This window comes from Myotis myotis, unplaced genomic scaffold, assembly GCF_014108235.1.
Source record: "Myotis myotis isolate mMyoMyo1 unplaced genomic scaffold, mMyoMyo1.p scaffold_m19_p_3, whole genome shotgun sequence".
Taxonomy (NCBI): Eukaryota; Metazoa; Chordata; class Mammalia; order Chiroptera; family Vespertilionidae; genus Myotis; species Myotis myotis.
In genome coordinates, this window is record NW_023416335.1 from 87,001,235 (window position 1) to 87,019,087 (window position 17,853).

General features: G+C 43.5%; 1 protein-coding gene across 2 annotated transcripts in view; it reads right to left on the reverse strand.

Moving 5' to 3' along the window:
• The window catches only part of SPRYD7 (SPRY domain containing 7), a 31,511-nt gene continuing 13,658 nt past the window's right edge, over positions 1–17,853 (reverse strand). For both annotated transcript variants that reach the window (XM_036299620.1, XM_036299621.1), the window contains 3 exons: positions 16,563–16,729; positions 11,928–12,030; positions 1–860 (listed from right to left, as the gene is read on the reverse strand). In XM_036299620.1, the coding sequence (XP_036155513.1) occupies positions 763–860; positions 11,928–12,030; positions 16,563–16,729 (368 nt within the window). In that variant the 3' untranslated portion in view covers positions 1–762. The remainder of the gene's footprint in view (positions 861–11,927; positions 12,031–16,562; positions 16,730–17,853) is intronic.

Consider the following 17,853-nt stretch of genomic DNA (forward strand, 5'->3'; position numbering starts at 1 on the left):
TTCATTAATTACTATTATTTTATTATTCCTTACAGAAAAAAATACATTTAAATAAAAGTCCCTAAAAGAATAATCTCATTTACATTTAAGTTTAAAGCATCCCTATTCTTAGTGTCTGCCAGTGTGTACTCTAACACTAATCACCACTACTTACTCTGGAATTGAAGTAACACAGCATAATGGTCTTCAATACTAGAACACATCTCTTTTCACAAAGCAAATTAAAAGCAAAGACATACAAACAAACTAGGCAATTTAAATTTTAAGAAAATGATACATCTCACAGTAAATAAATTGTGGAAAGTGAAGTTGCCAATAATATAAATCTCTGTCACTTGTTATGCTCTATAAAAAAGAACATGAGACACAAAATCATTGGACTGCAAACTTAAAATAGTTAGTGAGATCTAAACTTCAGAATGACAAAAACCCACCCAACTCTACCAAAACAAATAATTTATATAAGACAGATTCCCTTTTAAATATATATACATATTTCAACTTAATACTGTTAATCATACCCATAGTTACATTTACTTAAATAAGAATTAAATAAACTGCCCAAAATGCTGACTTCATATCACAAAATGTAAGTACTTTAAATCACAATTTTGGGGTGATATATTGAATACACTGGTTCCTGAAACAATATTAACAAGCATATTTTTAATAATATATTTTCATCTATAAGTCAGGTAAAGCTTTATTAAATGGTAAACACTTTTAACAGTGCAGAAGTACAAGTTTCAAAAACAAATACATTCAGAAGATCTGCTGTTCAAATAGTATTTTTTCAAAACCAGGTGGAGGAGTATGATAAAATTCACTGAACTGGCAATCCAAAATTGCACTGTCATCAACTAGAGATAGAAAAAGACAAAATAAATTAGAAGCAAACACCTTAATTTGTATGAATACATAATTATAAAATAAACTGTTTCCAGAATACCATAATATCAATAGGCAAAAAGAATAAACACATCTACTGTTCAGGTTACAAAACATGATCCTATTGGGTAAAAATAGCCACAACAAAAAGCAAAATCTATCAAAAACACTGAAAGGCTATACATCAAAATATTATTAATAATTATCTCTAAAGGGTGTGATTATGGGTAATTTTTTTAAAAAAGATTTTTTATTGATTTTTTTTTTTTAGAGAGAGAGGAAAGGAGAAGAAGAGAGAGAAACATTGGTGTGAGAGAGAAACATTGATTGGCTGTCTACCAGGGATCAAATCTACAACCTAGGCACGTGCCCTGACTGAATTGAACTGGCAACCTCTTGGTGAACAGGATGACTCCCAACCAACTGAGCCATACTGGCCAGGGCAGACTAGGGGTAATTTTAATTTTTCCTTATTTTCCAACTTGTATTTTCTAAACTTTCTACAATTAACATTGTTTTAAAATTTCATTTTGAAAAAAATTATAGCTCCACAGGAAGTTGCAAAAATAATATAAAGTCCTCAGGGGAAACATCTTACATAACTACAGTACAATATTAAATCTAGAAAACTGACATTGATAAAATACTGTTAACTAGTCTCCAGGCCTTATTTAGCATGTACATGTTTTTACCAACATTTACCCAAAATAAATGAATGCATATAGCCATATAAAGACTTATACATGAATGTTTGTAACAGCTTTATTTTATTTTTTCAATCCTCACCTGAGAACATGCTCATTCATTTCAAAGAGAAGGGAACGGAGAGAGGGAGAGAAAGAGAGAAGGAGAGAAGAAGAGAGGGAGAGAGGGAGAGAGAGAGAGATGGAAAGAGAGAGAGATATCCATGGGTTGCCACCTGTACGTAACCTGACTGGGGATCGAACCCACATCCTAGGTGTGTGCTCTGACTGAGAAATCGAACCTGCAACCACACTGGCCAGGGCAGTAACAGCTTTTATTTTTATTTTTATTTTTTTATTTTTTTTATATATTTTTTATTGATTAAGATATTACATATGTGTCCTTGTCCCCACGTTACCCTCTACCCCCCACCCCCCCCACCCCCGCTCATGCCCTCACTCCCCCGTTGTCCATGTCCATTGGTTAGGCCTATATGCTTGCATATAAGTCCTTTGGTTGATCTTTCCCCCTTACCCCCACCCTCCCCTACCTTCCCTCCAAGTCCCGACAGTCCAATCAATGCCTCTCCGTCTCTGGATCAGTCCTTGTTCATCAGTTTATGTTGTTCATTATATTCCACAAATGAGTGAGATCCTGTGGTATTTATCCGCTCTCAAGTTCCATCCATGCTGTGGCAAATGGTAAGAGTTCCTTTTTCTTCTTCCTCTTCTTAAAGAATACCTTTCAGCATTTCATATAATGCTGGTTTGGTGGTGATGAACTCCTTTAGCTTTTTCTTATCCGTGAAGCTCTTTATCTGACCTTCTATTCTGAATGATAGCTTTGCTGGATAAAGTAATCTTGGTTGCAGGTTCTTGCTATTCATCACTTTGAATATTTCTTGCCACTCTCTTCTGGCCTGCATGGTTTCTGTTGAGAAATCAGCTGACAGTCGTATGGGTACTCCCTTGTAGGTAACTGACTGTCTTTCTCTTGCTGCTTTTAAGATTCTCTCTTTATCTTTTGCTCTTGGCATTTTAATTATGATGTGTCTTGGTGTGGTCCTCCTTGGATTCCTTTTGTTTGGGGTTCTCTGCGCTTCCTGGACTTGTAAGTCCATTTCTTTCACCAGGTAGGGGAAGTTTTCTGTCATTATTTCTCCAAAAAGGTTTTCAATATCTTGCCCTCTCTCTCCTTCTGGTACCCCTATAATTCTGATGTTGGTACGCTTGAAGTTGTCCCAGAGGTTCCTTACACTATCTTCATATTTTTGGAATCTCTTTTCTTTTTTCTTTTTCGGTTGGGTATTTTTTGTTTCTTTGTATTTCAAATCTTTGACTTGATTCTTGGGATCCTCTTTTCTGCTGCTGGATCTCTGTAAATTATTCTTTATTTCAGTCAGTGTATGCTTAATTTCTAGTTGGTCCTTTTTCATGTCCTCCATGGTCTCCCTATACTTATTGAGGGATTCATTAAATTTATCGGCGGTTTCCATAAAATTCTTGAAAAACCTTATAACCGTGGCCTTAAACTCTATATCCAATCGTTTGCTTTCCTCCATTTCTGCCATTTGTGACCTGTTTCTTTGTCTCCGCATTTTGGCAGCTTCCCTGTGTTGATAGAGTGGCCCTGTGCGCCAGGTGTCCTGTAGGGCCCAGTAGCTCAGCCTCCCCAGTTACCTGGGGTGGACACTCTTGGTGCACTCTTGGTGCCTTGGTTGTTGTAGAATCACTGGGAGGAATTGACCTCCAGGCCAATTGGCTGTGAGAATCAGCTGTGTCTAAAGTGGGAGAACTTCTGTGCTGAAGACACCCTTCTGGGGCAAGACTTGCTTCAGTGGGGCTTTGGTGCTCACTGAGTCTGCTCCCTGAGTGCGTCCCTTATGGATCTGAGGAATTGCAGTCTGGATGGACCCCCTCTGACCACTGGGTACAGTGGCTCCTGGATCTAAGGAGGTGCTAATTCAGCCTCTGCCTGAGGCCACACAGCAGGAGCCACGAAGAGGCTCAGCTGTGAAGCAATGCAAGCCGCTGCGGGGCCTTGGGCCTTCTCTTGGAAGTTCCAGGTCTGCCTGGTTTGGCTGCAGTTAGGTACATTCACATGCAAAAGCCTCTGCCGCAGCCTGGGTGGGGCGGGGTCTCAGGGAGTCAGAGGGCGGAGAAAGCGGCCATGGCCGATTCTCCGCCCGGAGTCGCGCGTCTCAGTGTTCCGGTAACGGCTGCAAGCACCTCTGAGGGAAAGCCGCCCTCAAGTTCGCTCGCTGCCGGACAGACCAGCTTCTCCCCGTGTGAGACCTGGGTCCCCAGAAACTTCCCGGAACCGGAGTTCAGAGCCGTCGGGAGTTTGTGATTCAAAAAGTCAGCCGCGTCCTCAGGCGCCACCCCCTTTCCTCGCGCGCGCACGCCGCCGTACCTCTGCTCTTCACCTCCGCAGCACCTCTGGCTCTCAGCGTGCTTTTCTTTCCTTCTAGTTGTGGAATTTACACTCAGCCAGCCTTCCTGTTGTTCTGGATGATGTTTACTCAGTCCTTTGGGGTAATTTTCAATTGTTGTGTGAGGCAATAATTTCCCGGTGTTTACCTATGCCGCCATCTTAGTTGCTCCAACAGCTTTTATTTTTAATAGCCAAAACTACAAATAACCTAAATATCCATTAACAGATGAAAGGAAATACAAATTGTGATACTTCCACATAATGAACTATACTACTTGGCAAAAAATAAATCCTATCTAATAAAAGACAAAAAGGGTAATTAACCATACCTCCAACACATTTCCCATTGGCTAATCAGGGCGATATGCAAATTAACTGCCAACCAAGATGGCGGCCGGCAGCCACACAGCTGAAGTGAGCAGGAGGTTTCTTGCTCCAGTGATGGAGGAAGCCAAGGTTCCCCGCCTGCTGTGGCCCGGCTCTGAGCTCCGAAAGCAACAGCTCCAAAAGCAACAAAGTTTCAATTATAGAAGCTAAACAAACCCCAGATACCTGCTTTCAGCCGGCTGCGGCCTCAGAGCTGGGAGTACCAGTGACGGCAACAATGTTTCAATTATACAAGGTAAATAAATCTCAGAATAAAAAAAGAAAGAAAAAAAGGAGAGGCTGGGAGCTTCAGTCGCTGGCCAGCCTGAAAACGGCCCTCAGCCCCTCACCCAGATTGACCAGGCACCCAAGTAGGGACCCACACCCTGAAGGGGGTGTGACCAGATGCAAACACCCATCAGCCCCTCACCTAGGCTGGCCAGGCACCCCTGCGGGACCCCCACTCTGATCCAGGACACCCTTCAGATCAAACCAGCTGGCCCCCTCCTGTGCACCAGGCCTCTATCCTATATAGTAAAAGGGTAATATGCAGACTGACCCTAACAGCAGAAAGACTGGGAATGACTGGTCACTACGACACACACTGACCACCAGGGAGGGGGCAGACGCTCAATGCAGGAGCTGCACTCTGGTGGTCAGGGTGCTCCCACATGGGAGGAGCTCTGCTCAGCCACAAGCCAGGCTGATGGCTGCCAGTACAGCAGTGGTGGTAGGAGCCTCTCCTGCCTCCTCAGCAGCGCTAAGGATGTCAGACTGCAGCTTTGGCCTGCTCCCCGCTGGCAAGTGGACATCCCCCAAGGGCTGCCAGGCTGCCAGAGGGATGTCTGATTGCCATCTTAGGCCCAATCCCCGGGGGAGCAGGCCTAAGCCAGCAGGTGGTCATCCCCCGAGGGTTCCCAGACTTCGAGAGGGCACAGGCTGGGCTGAGGGACCCCCCACCCCCATGTGCACAAATTTTTGTTCACCAGGCCTCTAGTAAATAAATAAACAAAGCAGAATTATTAATGCTATAACACGAATCAATCATAAAATAATTATGCTGAGTGAAAGAAGCCAGACAAAATAATAATAAAAATTGAATAATTCTGTTTATATAATACTCTAAAAATGCAAGATAATCTACAGTGACAGAAAGCAGATCAATGGTTACCTGGTTGGGGCTGTGATGGGGAGAAGCAAAGGATTATATGGGAGCAGGAGGAAATTTTTAAGGGTGATAAATATGTTGGCTACCTTGACTATGGTAATGACATGGATGATCACTTTATAGCTCTTGTCAAACTGCACCAATATATTTAATGAACATTACTAAATATTTTATATTTCATAATAAATGCTGAAGAAAAGGTAAGTACTGGATTTGACATTCTTGAAGTCATAAGTGATTTTAACAAGGGCGGTTTCAGTGAAGTGGTGGTAAAGGCAGACAAACTGGATTGAACAACAAATGAGTGATACAATAAAGACAGTGGTATAGGCTATTCAGTGGTCGGCAAGCTGCGGCTTGCGAGCCACATGTGGATCTTTGGCCCCCTGAGTGTGGCTCTTCCACAAAATACCACGTACGGGCGTGCACGTACAGTGCAATTGAAAGTTTGTGGCCCATGCGCAGAAGTCGGTTTTCGGCCTGGGCGAGTCTATTTTGAAGAATTACTGTGATATTTGGCTCTGTTGACTAATGAGTATGCTGACCACTGAACTATTCTATAAAAAATGCAGCCATGGGGAGAAACTAAGATGGCGGCATAGATAAACACTGGGAAATTGCCGCCCCCCCACAACAATTGAAAAATACTGCAAAGGACAGAGCAGACATCATCCAGAACAACAGGAAGCCTGGCTGAGTGTAAATTCTACAACTAGAAGGAAATAAAAGCACACTGAGAGCCAGAGGAGCTGTGGAGGTGAAGTGCAGAGGTACAAGTGCAGAGGTACGGAGGCTCGTGCGCGCGCGGAAAGGGGGTGGCACCTGAGGACACGGCTGTTTTTTTTGAATCACAAGCTCCAGACTGCTCTAAACTCCGGTTCCGGGAGGTCTCTGGGGACCCAGGACTCATATGGGGAGAAGCTGGACTGTCGGGCAGCAGGCGAACTTGAGTGCGGCTTTCCCTCAGAGGTGCTTGCAGCAATTATCGGGTCACTGAGACGCGTGGCTCCTTAGGAGAATCAGCCATAGCTGCTTTCTCTGCCCTTTGACTCCCTGAGACCCCGCCCCACCCAGGCTGCGGCAGAGGCTTTTGCATGTGAATGTACCTAACTGCAGCCGAGCCAGGCAGACCCGGAACTCCCAAGAGAAGGCCCAAGGCACTTCAGCGGCTTGCATTGCTTCACAGCTGAGCCTCTTCGTGGCTCCTGCTGTGTGGCCTCAGGCAGAGGCTGAATTAGCACCTCCTTAGATCCAGGAGCCACTGTACCCAGTGGTCAGAGGGGGACCATCCAGGTTGCAACTCCTCAGATCCATAAGGGACACACTCAGGGAGCAGACTCAGTGAGCACCAAAGCCCCACTGAAGCAAGTCTTGCCCCAGAAGGGTGTCTTCAGCACAGAAGTTCTCCCACTTCAGACACAGCTGATTCTCACAGCCAATTGGCCTGGAGGTCAATTCCTCCCAGTGATCCTACAACAACCAAGGCACCAAGAGTGTCCACCTCAGGTATCTGGGGAGGCTGAGCCACTGGACCCTACAGGACACCTGGAGCGCAGGGCCACTCTATCAACACAGGGAAGCAGCCAAAATGCGGAAACAAAGAAACAGGTCACAAATGGCAGAAATGGAGGAAAGCAAACGACTGGATATAGAGCTCAAGGCCACGTTTATAAGGTTTTTCAAGAATTTTATGGAAACCGCCGATAAATTTAATGAATCCCTCAATAAGTATAGTGAGACCATGGAGGACATGAAAAAGGACCAACTAGAAATTAAGCATACACTGACTGAAATAAAGAATAATTTACAGAGATCCAGCAGCAGACAAGAGGATCCCAAGAATCAAGTCAAAGATTTGAAATACAAAGAAAGAAAAAATACCCAACCGAAAGAGAAAAAAGAAAAGAGATTCCAAAAATATGAAGATAGTGTAAGGAATCTCTGGGACAACTTCAAGCGTACCAACATCAGAATTATAGGGGTACCAGAAGGAGAGAGAGGGCAAGATATTGAAAACCTTTTTGAAGAAATAATGACAGAAAACTTCCCCTACCTGGTGAAAGAAATGGACTTACAAGTCCGGGAAGCGCAGAGAACCCCAAACAAAAGGAATCCAAAGAGGACCACACCAAGACACATCATAATTAAAATGCCAAGAGCAAAAGATAAAGAGAGAATCTTAAAAGCAGCAAGAGAAAGACAGTCAGTTACCTACAAGGGAGTACCCATACGACTGTCAGCTGATTTCTCAACAGAAACCATGCAGGCCAGAAGAGAGTGGCAAGAAATATTCAAAGTGATGAATAGCAAGAACCTGCAACCAAGATTACTTTATCCAGCAAAGCTATCATTCAGAATAGAAGGTCAGATAAAGAGCTTCACGGATAAGAAAAAGCTAAAGGAGTTCATCACCACCAAACCAGCATTATATGAAATGCTGAAAGGTCTTCTTTAAGAAGAGGAAGAAGAAAAAGGAACTCTTACCATTTGCCACAGCATGGATGGAACTGGAGAGCGGATAAATACCACAGGATCTCACTCATTTGTGGAATATAATGAACAACATAAACTGATGAACAAGGACTGATCCAGAGACGGAGAGGTATTGATTGGACTGTCGGGCCTTGGAGGGAAGGTAGGGGAGGGGAGGGGTAAGGGGGAAAGATCAACCAAAGGACTTATATGCAAGCATATAGGCCTAACCAATGGACACGGACAACGGGCGGGTGAGGGCATGAGCGGGGGGGGGGGGGGGTAGAGGGTAACGTGGGGACAAGTACACATATGTAATATCTTAATCAATAAAAAATATATTAAAAAAAAATGCAGCCATGTCGGGAAGGATAAACATAGGACTAGTGGGGGGTAGAGTTTAAGAAAGAGTTGTTCAGATGACAATGATTCAGAATGCTTATAGGCACTGAAGAGAGAGGTTGATGACATGAGATACAGATGAAGAGCTGAAAAAGTGAAGTCCCAGAGTTGGGGAGTTTTAAGTCTAGATTACAGAATGAGTTTTCCAAACATGAAGGGCACCACTTCCTCTGAGAAGGGATGAAAGGAGGCAAGATTGGAGTCGATCCAGAAAAGCTTCAGGAGGGTAGGGAGGGAAGGTGGAACTCTTGATAGCCTGTTTCTTTATAAAGTACCAGAGGCCTGTTGCACGAAGAGATTCGTGCAATAGGCCTTCCCTTCTCCTGGCTGTGGGCATAGGTTTTCCTCCGGCACCCAGAATCCAGGCCTTTGCTCTGGCCAGAGCTGCCTTCCGTTTTCCGTCTTCGCGGACCCGGCCAGAGCCGCCTTCTGTCCTGCCTTCGCGGCCCCGGCCGAGCCACCTTCCGTCTTCCATCTTCACTGCTCCGGCTCGCCTTCAGTCTTCGCTCCGCCGCTTGGAACCTATGTATGCAAATTAACCACCATCTTTGTTGGCGGTTAATTTGCATTATCGTGCTGATTAGCCAATGGGAGGCGTAGCGAAGGTACGGTCAATTACCCTGTTTGTCTATTATTAGATAGGATAGGGTAAGGTCATCTGCAGAGAATTGAGTAGGAAATTCAAGAAGCATAGTGAAGGTCTGGGATGTTTAGAGATGTAAAGGAACTGCCACAATGACACTTTTCTTCAGTGTTATACAATTTTTCTCTCCCCAATGATTGAATGTAAGAACAGATGAAATGAATGGCTGGACTGATCTAGAATTAGGAATGGGATGGAAGACAAAGGGTAAGGAAACTTAAGTTTTACACTTATATGTGATAGTATCAGACTACTAAAATATTTAATTGCACTGATTTATCAATTCCAATTTATAAAACACTAGAGGCCCAGTGCACAAATATTTGTGCACTTGGTGGGGAGGTCCCTCAGCCTGGCCTGTGCCCTCTCGCAGTCTGGGACCCCTTGGGGGATGACCACTTGCTGGCTTAGGCCTGCTCCCCGGGGGATTGGGCTTAAGATGGCAATCAGACATCCCTCTGGCAGCCCGGGAGCCATCAGGGGATGTCCACTTGCCAGCGGGGAGCAGGCCAAAGCTGCAGTCTGACATCCTTAGTGCTGCTGAGGAGGCGGGCGAGGCTCCCACCACCACTGCTGTGCTGGCAGCCATCAGCCTGGCTTGTGGCTGAGCAGAGTTCCCTCTGTGGGAGCGCAATGACCACAAGGGGGCAGCTCCCGCATTGAGCGTCTGCCCCCTCCCTGGTGGTCAGTGTGTGTCGTAGTGACCAGTCATTCCCAGTCTTTCTGCTGTTAGGGTCAGTCTGCATATTACCCTTTTATTATATAGGATAAAGGCCTGATGCATGGATGGAGGCCCGTTGGTTTGATCTGAAGGGTGTCCCGGATCAGGGTGGGGGTCCCGCTGGGGTGCCTGGCCAGCCTGGGTGAGGGGCTGATGGGTGTTTGCAGCTGGTCACACCCCCCTTCAGGGTGGGGGTCCCCACTGGGGTTCCTGGCCAGCCTGGGTGAGGGGTTGATGGCTGTTTGAAGGCTGGTCAAGCCCCGCCCCAGTGGGGACCCTCACCCCATGGAGGTTTGGCCAGCCTGGGTGAGGGGCTGATGGCTGTTTTCAGGCTGGCTACACCCCCTTTAGGGTGGGGGAGTCCCCACTGGGTTGCCTGGCCAGTCTGGGTGAGGGGCTGAGGGCCGTTTTCAGGCTGGCGAAGCCCCCCCCCAGCGACGGAAGCTCCCAGCCTCTCCTTTTTTTCTTTTTTTTTTTATTCTGAGATTTATTTACCTTCTATAATTGAAACTTTGTTGCCTTCAGTGGAGCTCAGAGCCGGCCGTGGCAGGCGGGAAGCTTGGCTTCCTCCATCACTGAAGCAACCAAGCCTCCTGCTCACTCCAGCTCTGTGGCTGGCAGCCACCATCTTGGTTGGGTTAATTTGCATATAGTCGCTCTGACTGGCTGGTGGGTGTGGCTTACGGCTTAGCAAAGGAATGGTCAATTTGCATGTTTGTCTCTTATTAGATTAGATACCTTACTATATATAATTTATTACCTACAACTTTATTATATTAAAAATAATGCTGAGCCAAACCGGTTTGGCTCAGTGGATAGAGCGTTGGCCTGAGGACTGAAAGGTCCCGGGTTCGATTCTGGTCAAGGGCATGTACCTTGGTTGTGAGCACATCCCCAGTGGGAGGTGTGCAGGAGGCAGCTGGTCGATTTTTCTCTCTCATCGATGTTTCTGACTCTCTATCCCTCTCCCTTCCTCTCTGTAAAAAATCAATAAAATATATTTTAAAAAAATGCTGAATCACAGAAACAATTTATAGTAATAATTTTATTTGCTACTCGTTTATATAATTCAGTCATTCTAGTGATATTTATTTCATTTCTCAGGCTAAATGATTTTTAATATTAAGCTACATTTCCATTTATTTAAGTAAATGAAGGAATTGCTTTTAGGTGTACCCAATATAGAAAGAAAACTAACCTACATAGAGTTTAAAAGTATACCTTTGCCCTGGCTGGGTGGCTCAGTTGGAATGTCAACCCATACACTAAAAGGTTGTGGGATCAATTCCCAGTCAGGGCCCCTGGAGACAACCAATAGATGTTTTTCTCACATCAATGTTTTTCTCTCTCTCCCTTCTCTCTAAAATCAATAAACATATCCTTAGGTGAGAATTAAAAAAAAAAACCACCACACTTTTACATGCAAAGATACAGAAGGTAAAATCACTGAAAAATAATTAGAGAAAAGAAGACTAATAAAAAACTTAATTAAAAAGTAAAGCACAGGCTCTGATAGTTATTACCATATTGTTAAATATTTATATTTGTTATTATTTTTCTGACATCCAAACATTGTTAATTTTCTAGGAAATTACTGCAAAAAGTTAATAATTAGTTTTCATTATGGCTCAATTCTAAGAACTTAAGTAAGGTAGTTAAATGATAAAATACTTTTAGGTCTACTAAAACCATGCACCTGTTGATTTTAAAGTTGTTAATATAAAAAAATAAAGCAGAATAGAATGATAAAAGCATTCTGGCTTTTTTTAAAAAAAGAGAGATACCTTATTTTTTTGGCATTTGTCTCAAAATAATGAAGAGAGAGAGATGAAAAACAATAGGTGTTGGGGTTAGATGAAATCTAATTGGCTACAATAATTGTTTGAAGATAGGTGGTGGGTACATGAGGGTTCATTATATTATTCTCTTTATTTCCAAACATGTTTAATATTTTCCATTATAAAAATTAAAGTAATTAAGTGGTATAGGGTTATCTCTTAAGTACCCCAATTCTTGCAGGACACACTTATACAGAAACTATAATACTTATACAGGAAAACCTTCCTTATCCTACTGAATACATTTCCTATAAAAAGCCCTTAGCAAAAGTTAACATATATCTAATAATATTTAGAAATATTTTAGCTTACCATAAACAACTGGATACACTGTCCCTCGTATACCTGATGCTGGACAATGCATGTTTTTTCCATTCAAATATACATTTAATTCTACATGGTCATATGTAATACCCTAGGAACAAAAGAAAATATTAAAAATGGTAAAAATATAAATCACAATTATTAACAATTATTATTAAAATGCTGGAAAACACTTAGATACCAAGCACTATTCTAGGCACTTCATATTTACTCATTTAATTCTCACAACAAGATAGGTATTATTATCATCTCCATGTTACAGATGAAGTAGCTAAAGCACACCAGTTTAAATAATTCACCTAAGGCTGCACAGCTGGAAAGCAGAAGAGATGAGATTTAAACCTATGCAGAATGGTTTTGCAATACTTATTTTTAATTTGCATATAATTTTAAACTTTTAAAACACTCTTTAAAACTTTGCACAGTAGTTACTGACTGATGACAGAAAGAGAGCTTTCTTTGGAAGAATTAAGAATAGACAGCAGAGATTCTTCAACAGAGAAATCATTACAGACCAAGAAGCACCACTTCTGACTGTGGATAAAGTGTACCAATTTAAAAGCTTCTTAGAGGTAGAAAAAGATCTCATAGATAATGTAGTCTTTACTCCCTCACTTTCCAGTTAAGACAGCAAAGGCTCAGATAAGTCATGGTGTTAAAGGCTATGAAATATTTTCTTCAAATCTTCGCAAAACCAAGGTTAAACAATGATTTATTAAAAGTTAAGGAATATTGAGAAAGATAAACAAGCTACCTTTGTTTCATTTCAGTTTAGGTATCCCTATCTAATAATAGACAAACATGTAAGTGACCGTACCTTCACTATGCCTCCCATTGGCTAATCAGCGCGATATGCAAATTAACCAACAAAGATGGCGGCTAATTTGCATACTGCAGGCAGGGCGGGACAGCGTAGCCGCCAGCGCAAGCCGCCATCCCTGGCTTCAGGCTAGCCCCAGAAGCTGGTGATCAGGGGAGATGGGGGTCCCCTGCCCAGGCCTGACACCCCTGGCCGAGACATCAGGCCTGGGCAGGGGGCAGAGCCAACAATCACAGGGGTCTGGGGGTCCCCTGCCCAGGCCTGACGCCTGGGCCAGAGACATCAGGCCTGGGAGGGGGGCAGAGTCGGCAATCGGAGAGGTCTGGAGGTCCCCTACCCAGGCCTCACGCCTAGGCCAGAGGCATCAGGCCTGGGCTGGGGGTGGAGCCAGTGATCTGGGGAAGATGGGGGTCCTCTGCCCAGGCCTGACACCTCTAGTGGAGATGTCAGGCCTGGGCAAGGGGCCGATCTGGCGATCAGAGGGTGATGGGGGTCGACGCCTCTGGCTGAGGCGTCAGGCCTGGGTGGGGGGCCAAGCCGGAGATTGGTGTGAACTACAGGGGAAACACCTTTTCTGATCACTCATTGGCTAAGCTCCCTGTATGCCACTGGTAATATTCTTAGTAACTTGGGTAATAAGAATCCAAAAAGGTGATCTAGGGTTTTTCACCACACTCCTGGCAAAAAAAACGAAGGTCTGCTGCTGGAGGACTAAGAAATGTAATATCCTGCCCTAGCCAGTTTGGCTCAGTGGATAATGCCTTGGCCCGCCTACCGCAGGGCCTGGGTTCAATTCTGACCAAGGGCATGCACCTAGGTTGCAGGCTCCTCCCTGGCCGGGGCTCAGGTCAGGGCTCATGCAGGAGGCAACCAATCAAAGTGTTCCTCTCACTTTGATGTTTCTCTCTGTCTTTCCCTTTCTCTTCCACATTCTCTAAAAATCAATGGAAACATATCCTCAGGTGAGGATAAAAAAAAAAAAAAGTAATAAAGAAATGTCATATCCTATGAAAGACACATCTAGAAAATGCCTAAAGAAAGTTGTCATTTTTTCATGGTGAAATGACTGGAGTCCATGCTGATGAAAAAACCTTGGAGGCTGCGGTGACTGGCAGTGGCTGCAGCAGCGGGGTGATGGGGCTGGTGCCTTCCCCTGATCAGCCCGGTCGCCTCCCACAAAGGGAGGCCAGACTGAGGCTTAGGCCCGCTCCCCAAGGGGAGCAGGGAGCTGGCCTAAGCCATCACGAGGACATCCCCTGAGGGCTCCCAGTATGTGAGAGGGGGCAGGCTGGGCTGAGGGACAACCCCCCCAGTGCATGAATTTCGTGCAACAGGCCCCTAGTCCTATATAATAAAAGGGTATTATGGAAATTGACCCTAATGGTGGAATGACTGGTCACTGTGACGCACATTGCCCACCAGGGGGCAGATGCTCAACGCAGGAGCTGCCCCCTGGTGGTCAGTGCGCTTCCACAGAGGGAGCGCCGCTCAGCCAGAAGCCAGCTCATGGCTGGCCAGCGCAGCGGCGGTGGCGGGAGCCTCTCCCACGTCTGCGGCAACACTAAGCCATTAGTCAGAAATCCCCCGAGGGCTCCCAGGCTGCCAGAGGGATGTCTGACTGCCAGCTTAGGCCCAATCTTCTGGGGAGCGGGCCTAAGCTGGCAGGTGGACATCTCCTGAGGGGTCCTGGACTGTGAGAGAGTGCAGGCTGGGCTGAGGGAACCCCTCCCCCCAGGGTACTAATTTTTGTGCACCAGGCCTCTAATTTAAATAATAATAATAATAATAATAATAATAAAGCAAATTGATAATTGGGATTAGCATTTTTAATGAAAAGGTCTGTTTTCACTTTTTTAAAAAAAATCCTATACAATAAAAGCATAGTATGCAAATTGTCCCCTTGACCGGGAGTTCGACCAGGGGACGTGGCTGGCCAGGGGAAGGGAGGGCGTACCAGGCCGGCAGCTGGCAGCCGCTAGGGACCCTAGTGCACGGGGCCTCCAGAAATTACATAAAAAGCAGTAACTCTCTTTAGAGCAAGCATGTCAAACTTGTGGCCCATGGACAGCATACAGCCCACAAGGAATATTTTTGTGGCCCAGCCAATATAACAGTATGTAAGAAATGTTTTAATAAAGATTTTATAACTTAATTTTCACAAAATCCTATTATACATAATTATTAATAACAAACTATAATGTTTGCTAATGACTGATTACTATAACTGTGTTGCATTCATTTCTCTTATGCACCTTACTCACAGGTGCACCATTTCTCTCCACTAATACTAGCAGTGAATATTTTAGCAGCCGATTGCCACGTCATCAATCTTGGACTGACTTGTTTGGTGTGCGCAACAGGAAATATTTCACTTTCAGAGAACAAGAAAAATAGGTTTATTTGTGTTACATTTATTTGTGCAGTTATTCAGTGTCTGGTAAGTTAATGTTTAAGAAAAAATATTAATTTTTATTAAGATGTTCTATTATTTTATGTTAATGATTACTCATTTATCTCAGCCCTTTGTATTCAGCATGTCTCTATCGAAATAAACCTATGTTTCTATGAAAATTGAAGCTTTTGTTTTTTTGCGGCCCACATAAACTTAAACCTTGTTTATTTGGCCCGTGTTAGCCTTTGAGTTTGACATGCTTGATTTAGAGGACTACAGGAAATTTAGCAACTCAGATCGGGTGGTAATCCAGGCACCCTTCACCACCTGGTGGCAGCATAACCTATAGTATAAGGGCAAAATCTCAATACATACCAATACCAAAGAAAGAAGTGAAGCAGCAAGTGAGAACCCCACACCTCATCAGCAGCATTTGGTTCAAATATTTTCAAACTTAACCTGTCCTTTTACATGATCTAGAAATTAGGTTTGATTTTGACATAATGGTGCATTTATCAATAATTGTTTGCAGGTTTAGCAAACAGACTCATATTAAACTGTCTTCTGTATTATAACCCTGGAATCACCTTGTACAAGAAGTTACTTAACTTCTCCTAATCTGTAAAATGGTGATAACAATACTACCTATTTCATAGGATCATTATGAGGATTAAACAATTTAATCCCTGACAGGCACTTAAAACAGTAACTGTCTCATAATTATTCTTTAACAGAAATTCATAACAAATCTTACCTAATAGACAAACATGTAAATTGACTGTACCTTTGCTACGCTAACCAGCCAATCAGGAGAGTATGCAAATTAACCTAACAAAGATGGTGGTTAATTTGCATATGTAGGCTCCAAGCGGTGGAGCGAAGCCAGACGGCCCCGGGGCCGGAGCAGCGAAGCCGTATGGCCAGAGTGAAGACCTGGGTCCTGGGTGCCAGAAGCAAACCGGTGCCAGCAGTCAAGGGAAGGGAAGGCCTATTGCACGAATCTCTTCGTGTAACAGGCCTCTAGTTAAGTAATAAATGTCAAAATTTTCTCTGAGATCTCCAGCTGCAAAAATGCCTACTCCAGGTGAGTGAACTTTTAAAATTGTGGGCCAAGATTTCTCTGATGTTAGAGAAGCAGGAAATGTTGATCAGCAGCCAGTCAGTCATTAACTCTCCTGAATGGAAATAAGGGCTCACTGATATCCTTCACCAGCAACAGCTGTAGAAAGCAGACAGTTCGGTAAGGCGGCAGCATCTTCACCAAGTGCTCTTTTTGGAAAATGTGCCACCTCATTAGATGTATCCCTGTGCTTTGGAATTCAAACCACAAACTCCCAGGCAAAGTACATATACTAAAAGCAGTTCAAGTTTAATAATATACAGTGGAAGACAACTCCTCAAGAAAACTCACCACCACGTCTCCCTCCTGTGGAAGGCTGTTGGCTGGCAGCCTGTTTTTCTCCTCGTTGTTGTGGTATAGAGCTCCATCATTTCTCATCACCAGACTGTGCACATCTCGGCCGAGAGGAATCTGATTCAAATTAACTTTCTGAGTTGCAACACCAATACCCCAGATTCCTAAAAATATAATGATATTACTAAAAATATAATGAACTATTGTTTTGAATCTTTATTTTAAAAAAAAATCTTTTAAAAGTAGTTTGCAAGTTATAGTAGGTTCTGCAGACATAGCATAGCCTAGGAGATAAGAGTGGGCCTTGGAGTTGTACCTAGGTTTAAATCCTGATGTAGCTATGTCATCTTGGGTAAGTTGCTTAACCTCTCTCTGCTTACTCACTTGTGAATTATGGATCCCAACATTACTTACCTCACAAAGGTATTATAAGATAATAGAGGCCCAATGCACGAAATTCATGCATGGGGGTGGGGGTGGGGTCCCTCAGCCCAGCCTGCGCCCTCTCACAATCCAGGACCCCTCAGGGGATGTCTGACTGCTGGTTTAGGCCCACTTACACACTAAAATAATGTGTAAGTAAAGCACAGAGTAAATATTCAAAAATATATGAGCTATTTTCATTCTTCTTCTCTAAAATGATTTTTTTAAGAAGCTACACATTGAATTTAAAGGGCTTGGGTGTTCTATTTCTAGCACTATCTCTGAGAAGTAGGAAATTACTATCTTTCATTTTTTCATCTATATATAGTAATATGTGACAAATAACATATGACTCAGTCAATATCATGGAGAGAAAATTATTCATAAAGTATAAAATCATTTTGTTATCCAATACTTAAATCAGTGAATTAAAAACCTTTTGGGCTTAGGCTGACTATTATAATACTCATGTAAAATTGTTATACAATTCAAGAAACTATAAATTTTTAAAGAAAGCATAGACTTTAGACTTCTATCAGAATTCTATCTGACTTCTATCTGATTGCTTCAGATAATACTGAATCAGGGTATCTTAATAGGAGTTAAGAGAAAAACTCAGGATCATAAGATTGATTTTATCCTAAAATAAACAGTAAGAGTCTATATCTATATCTTATATGCTTGACCAAAGGAAATGGTGCACCTAGCTGCAAATTAATAATTAATTATATTAATAATAATGCTAGTGCCTCACAATGATCTAGTATGTCCTGTTGTTAAAACACTTTCATAGCCCACCCTGTGTAGCTCAGTGGTTGAGCATTAACCCAGGAACCAAGAGGCCACTGGTTTGATTCCCGGTCAG